A 271-nucleotide genomic window follows, 5' to 3' on the forward strand; every position below is an offset into this window, starting at 1 on the left:
CTGCATCTAATAACTAAGAATTTATCGACAAATGATATGCATATTATACAGTAGCTCCACTGCTTACGGACATTCCAAGTGTAAACAATGTAATGAAGAGAATATTTGATATGATGATGCTATTTGTTGGTATGCGAAACGAAAATCGATGACGTAATCTTAATCAGATTTATTGTTATGCCTGTTGCAGATGCCTTTACGTGATGGACTCGTAGGAGAGGCGACGAGAGAGAATTATCGGTAGAGAATTAAAAATGCGAGACAGAATGCG

General features: G+C 36.9%; 1 protein-coding gene across 1 annotated transcript in view; it reads left to right on the forward strand.

The window, feature by feature from the left end:
• LOC119594027 (balbiani ring protein 3-like) overlaps positions 1-271 on the forward strand; it is a gene marked incomplete in the record, with an annotated part of 6,364 nt that overhangs the window by 5,740 nt on the left and 353 nt on the right. Inside the window, 1 exon segment of the mRNA XM_037943055.1 lies at positions 191-271. Coding sequence (XP_037798983.1) covers positions 191-215 — 25 coding nt within the window.

The sequence above is a fragment of the Penaeus monodon genome, chromosome 33, assembly GCF_015228065.2.
Source record: "Penaeus monodon isolate SGIC_2016 chromosome 33, NSTDA_Pmon_1, whole genome shotgun sequence".
NCBI classification, from domain to species: domain Eukaryota; kingdom Metazoa; phylum Arthropoda; class Malacostraca; order Decapoda; family Penaeidae; genus Penaeus; species Penaeus monodon.